We start from the raw sequence: 5672 nt of genomic DNA, 5'->3' as shown, positions 1-5672 counted from the left end.
GTGTACTTYAATTTAATATAAAAATCATTAATATTCGTTTGCTAAAAGTATACAAAATATTTACCAAAACTTTTCAAAGAAATTGCAAAGATGCACAATTTACAGCATTGCATTCTCTGACATTTTCTGAACTTTACATGCTAAATTTATAATTCGATATGGTATTTTACGCGTAGACAAAATAGTTTATTTTAATTTAATATAAAAATCATTAAAATCTATTCACTCTTAGTATAAAAAATATTTAGCGAAACTTTTCAAAGAAATTGCAAAGATACACAATTTACAGCATGCGGATTTTTTCTTGGTAACTAAGTCAGTGCGGATTTTATCTTGGCAACTAATTCGTGTGGTTAAACCTAACGGTTGGTTCAAATAATTGCATAAAAATGAAGATATACACTCACGAAATATAATTTTTTTTCGACATGCCTTGCATTCATAAAATGCAATCTTCTCACACGTACACGGGTATTTTAAATTGTTAGATTTAACAACAAATCTTTGAGGTTTTCTTATATTTGAATACCTTAAATAACTACTTTTTAAAATATATATGTATAATTGAACTTCTGAAAGCACACATATATACACTAAAAATGAAATATAATTATTTAAAATTTTATTACATTATAACTATATTATATTTGTGTGTTATCAAGGAATACTAATTAACATTTAATTCGATTTCGTATTTCATTCGATTCAATTAAGAACAAATTAACGAGTCATTTGATTTTCCGTTTGATCGAGCTTAATTTATTTAAGAAATCATTTTTCAATATTATTTTTGTAAATTTCGATAATTAAGAACGACGATGAAATAATAAAAATGTTGAATAATTAATAAATCATCGTGAAGTGAACGAGAACCCTTTTAATAAGCCAATAATCGTGTCAATTGTAATGCGTGTGTATACGCGTGTATGTGTATTACGTGGGACGATTAATAAAACTGAAAACTTGATTGTATGTTTTATTCAAAAAAATACGCCCATAGATTTGTTTATTATTTTCTTAAAAGAATCTTCACGTAATCCACGAGCTTGTCGAGACCACGTTGATTCACTTCCTCGTAACCAGGTATCTCGTTCTTGCACGTCCTTAACCAATTTTCCAAATTGGGATATTCTCCCGTCGGTGGCACGAACAACTTTAATGCGTAAACCATAACACCATGAATTTCCATAAAAAAGAGAACAAATAAATAAAAGATAATATACCAAAAGTTATTTTCACAAGTGAAAAGTGCATCGCAATGTTCTAAAATTTGGCTAAAGTAAATATTATCTTCGTGAAGTAGAAAAAAAAACAATGAAATAAATAAAATAAATTAAAAAACATAATATAATATGAAAAAAAAATAATAAATAAATTAAAGAAAATTTGTTTGTTAGTTTAATTTACTTCCAAAGTGGAAAGGGTAGCAACGTTACAAAGATCAGCTATAGTAATCGTGTCTCCAACTAGCCATTTCGTTTTAGCATTCGCCAAAATCGAATCAAGTATTTTGTAAACGTTCTCCAATCGAATTATTTTTTCCTTCGTAACGATCTTCTCACCGCCTATAACTGGATACTACAAATAATTCAAATTCAAATTTGTTATATAATAATGCAAGATTAATTATAGAAACGTATGTTTTACATTTATCCACAAATATTCGCAATTTTTCATACGAATTATTTTAAAACGAGTTAGAATATTTTTTCTAACGCGTTGTAAAAAAAAAAAAACAATCATTGTTCCAAATAGAAAAGATAAAATTGTAATAACACGCGAGTGTTAATGAAGAAGAAAATCTACTACAAGTTAAAGGCATTAATTTATGCAAATTAACATAGGACTTCTAAATCGTTGCTACAAAAAAGCAAGAAAAAAACAAAGAAAGAAAACAACACGGACGGAAAAATCGAAAATCTTTTCTTTCTCTTGATCTAAATTCTTAATAAAGTCAAGTTCAATGTCGACAATTATACAAGGATTACGTTATTACTTCGATGCAATTTTCAATTCAATTTGAAAGCTACACCAATGTATAATTACAATTAAATTACCAACGCAAACTATCAAATCTTAGAATTTTCTAAAACTATAATTTAAACGAAGTTTGATCGTTTTCATGTGCAACTTAGCATGACTCGTCATTTATTCTGTATCCAACATCGAATTAATCAAATTTTACAAATCCTATTTACGACATATACGTATAAACACCCAATTCTGTTTTTACACGAATTAATATAAAAATTTTTTTTAAAACAGGACATATTTTTAAATTTGACGCAGCAACTATCCTAGATTTAGAAGAAAACTGGTACAAAAGAAACATTAGCGAAACGTATCACATATGTAATAATAATACGGTAAATTATAGAACAGACACAAATAACTTAAATCACATCTACAACGGAATTTTTAAATTTTAAACATAATAAATAATAAAGGACACCTTACACTGATGATATCTAGGCTAAMAARCACTAGTCTAGATTGAAACAGTTTTGTTGAGGATTTTGAATAATAACGATGGAATTAACGAAGTTTAAATGTGTTGTGTTTGGAATATTAACAAAAAGAAAAATGTATGTCGAAATAAATAAAAAAGACGCTGAGCTTTAATGATTAAGGTAATATGTAAAAAAAATTATATTGTATAAAACGCATGTATCGTAATAAGAAATGTATAAGAAAATAAATTTTCCAGTTGCTGAATAAGTCCCAATAAAGGGACGAAACGTCCAACAAATAAAGTTCTACTTCTTTTTATGTCCAAGTTCCCTATGAAACTTTATCATCAAAAATTATAATTTTGGACGAGAGAAAATACTAAATAAAAATTTAATTCTCTTTTTTTACACGACTTATTTTGATTCAACACACGATCGATTCAAATTCTAAAAAATAGAATTCAAAGAAGAATTCTTTACGAAGACGATTTATGATCAGTTGTGAAAACGAATAAAATCATTTTATGTCTAACTCGTATTATCTTGCATAATTTTTTTTCTGTTCATTTTCCTTCGAGAAAATAATTATAAAAGATAATAAATCAAATCTCGTTTTACACTTTAAATATTCTTTGTCAATAATCAAATATTTATGATTAAAATGAACGACAATAAAATGTCGATAATTTACCACAATGTTACGAAATTCTGGATAAAGGGTTCCCGTATCGAAGTGCAATCTTTGATCAACTAGAGCACGTTTTCTCGAATCTTTTGGATAAAGCATGTCGGATTTTCCGTACTCGTGTACCAAATATCCCGATATCGCGTGACTGTAAAAAAAGAAGCGCAAATATTGGAAGCATACAAAGGGAATGTGTGTGCAATAGAGAGAAACAGAGAAACAGAGAGAGAAACAGAGAGAGAGAGAGAGAGAGAAGGAAAAAGTAAAAAAGGGATAAAGAAAAAAAGAAAAAAGAGAAACTAATCAGTGTTCAAGTTATCTCCTCTCTTCCGGGAAACAGCATATCCGGTAGGCGGTGTCAAATCATACGCATTATCGAATTGTATTGGGAAGCAGTAATGTCCACTCACAAGATCACGATACAATTATTGTTATTCCAACTACTATCACGATTAACGTGACTAATATCAAAATTCTGCATATCACGAACAACATGTACTTTTCATGATGAAAAAAAATATTCTCAAGATGGAGAAAACAATTAATTATCACAGATTTCATTTTCACTCGCGTCATTGTAATATTGAATTAATTTTGTTCTAAAACCGCGTACGGAAGAATGATGAATATGCGAAAAAATTGAAAGTTTCATTGAAAGAGAAAGTAAATTAATAAATCGTTCCGAACGAGATATCATAGCACGAAGGTCCATCATTTTATTATTTTTTCTTCTTTCTTTTTTCAGTTTTATTATATTCTCTGTACCTATCCCATAGACAGTAATCCTTGTCTTGTAATAACGGTACTGTTCCTTGTGGATTCATCTAAAAGGTCATATACAGTCGATGAGTTATTAACTATAACAATCAATGATGATCATCCTATTAAATAATTCTTCGAAAGGTCTTCAAATTATCGTTAAAACTTGCCCGTAAATATTCTTGCGTTCGTTGCTCACCAGAGATCAAATTAATTTCTTTTTTGTACAATGGAAGACCGAGTATATAAGCCGTCATTAAAACTGACCTAACCGGTGGGGATAATTCAGTCATGTACAAAGTCGGGACGGATTTGTTTACAAATGTTTTAAGACTCATAATATAAATTAAAGTAAGATTATTAATTGAAATTTGTTAACAAATTAATTGATCTCGCACGCACATTATTTTTCATTTTTCTAAAGCAACCGTTGACTCGTCTGAATTTGTTCAACGATAATCTAACGATATACCACATGTATGTGTGTGTGTGTGTGTGTAAACTTATCAATTCGATGGATCGATGAAAACTGTCTCGAGGTTCTCGCTAAACAACATTTTCCCAACTTTTCATTCAATTATCGGTTCTTTTTTTTACAAAGCATTTAGAAACTTGTATAACAAAATCTAACGACTCCGGTTATAACGAACTGGATCGAAGTTTTTAATTATAAAAAAACAGATTAACGTAAGTTAATTACATGCAAATGAAAAAAAAATAATAATAATAAAAATCGATTAAGAAATATATATATATGTGTGAGAAATAAAGTTTTTCCAATCGATCATAGGATAATTCGTTAAAGAATCATTCGTTCGCAATTTTCTGTTGGAACATTTCGTGAAGCATCTTGTTCCCTGTTTCGTTGTATTTCTCGTAACCCGGTAAATGTTTCTCGCAACGTTTCAACCATGCTAGAACGTTCGGATATTCGTTCAATTGCAAGAGAACCTGTAAAAATTGTTTATCGATTAATTGATAATAATTCATTCAATTGAAAATTATCGCTAAGCCTAAACGATTGACTTTATTACTAGAATTTTTATTCAATTTTGATAATAAAATTAAAGAAAAATAAATAAATACAAGAGAGAAGTATCAAAACGGAATTTAAATTGAAAAAAATAAATAAATAAATTAATAATACGACAATGTATTATATTATTTTTATCAATTTTATCGAAATTTTTGTTAAGAGTGGAATTAATCGATTATAACGGATATCAGAAAATTGTATTGAAATCATCGATGGGGTTACGTAAGAACTTACGGTCATTGATGAAACCGTGCTGACGCAGCAGATATCAGCAATCGTATAAGAATCTCCGACCAACCATTGTTTACCTTCCAAAAGCTTATCGAAAATTTCAAGACCTTCCTTGGCTTCCTCTAACAATTCATTTGGAACTTTTGTCTCCGTTCCAAGTAATATGGGTTTCTGTGTGATAACCAACAAATTTTATTTTATAATTGAACATTTACAGAATCAAATCATATCCATTTGTTTATTTAACGATTAAATGTTTATACTTACGACAATTCTTTTAAGAGAAGCGAAAAGGACAGAAGCATCGAAAATTAAACGTTGGCATACTGTTGATCTCAATTGGAAGGATTTCGGATAAAGTGAATCGTTCACGCCATATTTATCCACCAAATAAGTAGCGATAGCGTGACTATAAAATTCAAACATGTGTTACTTTATCGTCCTTATGTCAAAGTATATGGGTCATTCCATGTCAAATCGACAAATTTTTTACCTGACCCCCTTTGATTTC

The 5672-nt window shown here is 29.0% G+C and overlaps 2 protein-coding genes across 2 annotated transcripts in view; both read right to left on the bottom strand.

Annotated features, from left to right (window-relative positions):
* Nucleotides 1-1009: 1009 nt before the first annotated feature.
* LOC106791524 (glutathione S-transferase 1-like) lies at nucleotides 1010-4244 on the bottom strand. Its single transcript, XM_014757204.1, has 5 exons — nucleotides 4035-4244; nucleotides 3901-3959; nucleotides 3040-3283; nucleotides 1408-1578; nucleotides 1010-1333 (listed from the first exon to the last, which is right to left on the bottom strand). The coding sequence occupies exons 1-5, from the start codon at nucleotides 4230-4232 to the stop codon at nucleotides 1010-1012; spliced, it is 996 nt and encodes a 331-aa protein (XP_014612690.1). The 5' UTR covers nucleotides 4233-4244.
* A 197-nt stretch (nucleotides 4245-4441) lies between these two features.
* The window catches only part of LOC106791532 (glutathione S-transferase 1-like), a 5666-nt gene continuing 4435 nt past the window's right edge, over nucleotides 4442-5672 (bottom strand). Inside the window, exons 4-6 of the mRNA XM_014757215.1 lie at nucleotides 5429-5570; nucleotides 5165-5332; nucleotides 4442-4845 (exon numbers count right to left, since the gene is read on the bottom strand). Coding sequence (XP_014612701.1) covers nucleotides 4702-4845; nucleotides 5165-5332; nucleotides 5429-5570 — 454 coding nt within the window. The 3' untranslated portion in view covers nucleotides 4442-4701. The remainder of the gene's footprint in view (nucleotides 4846-5164; nucleotides 5333-5428; nucleotides 5571-5672) is intronic.

The sequence above is a fragment of the Polistes canadensis genome, unplaced genomic scaffold (assembly GCF_001313835.1).
Source record: "Polistes canadensis isolate GaletaPanama2010 unplaced genomic scaffold, ASM131383v1 scaffold_315, whole genome shotgun sequence".
NCBI lineage: Eukaryota > Metazoa > Arthropoda > Insecta > Hymenoptera > Vespidae > Polistes > Polistes canadensis.
Note: the sequence above shows the minus strand (reverse complement) of the source record. Positions and strands in the feature narration are given on the sequence as shown.

Excerpts from the sequence above, each read along its gene's own strand:
- LOC106791524 (XM_014757204.1), bottom strand. The coding sequence starts at position 4,232 with ATGAGTCTTAAAACATTTGTAAACAAATCCGTCCCGACTTTGTACATG. Across the intron at positions 3,960-4,034 it reads ACGATAATTTGAAGACCTTT|ATGAATCCACAAGGAACAGT; the intron begins CGAAGAATTATT and ends ATGACCTTTTAG. Across the intron at positions 1,579-3,039 it reads GATTTGATTTATTATCTTTT|TATCCAGTTATAGGCGGTGA; the intron begins ATAATTATTTTC and ends AATTATTTGTAG.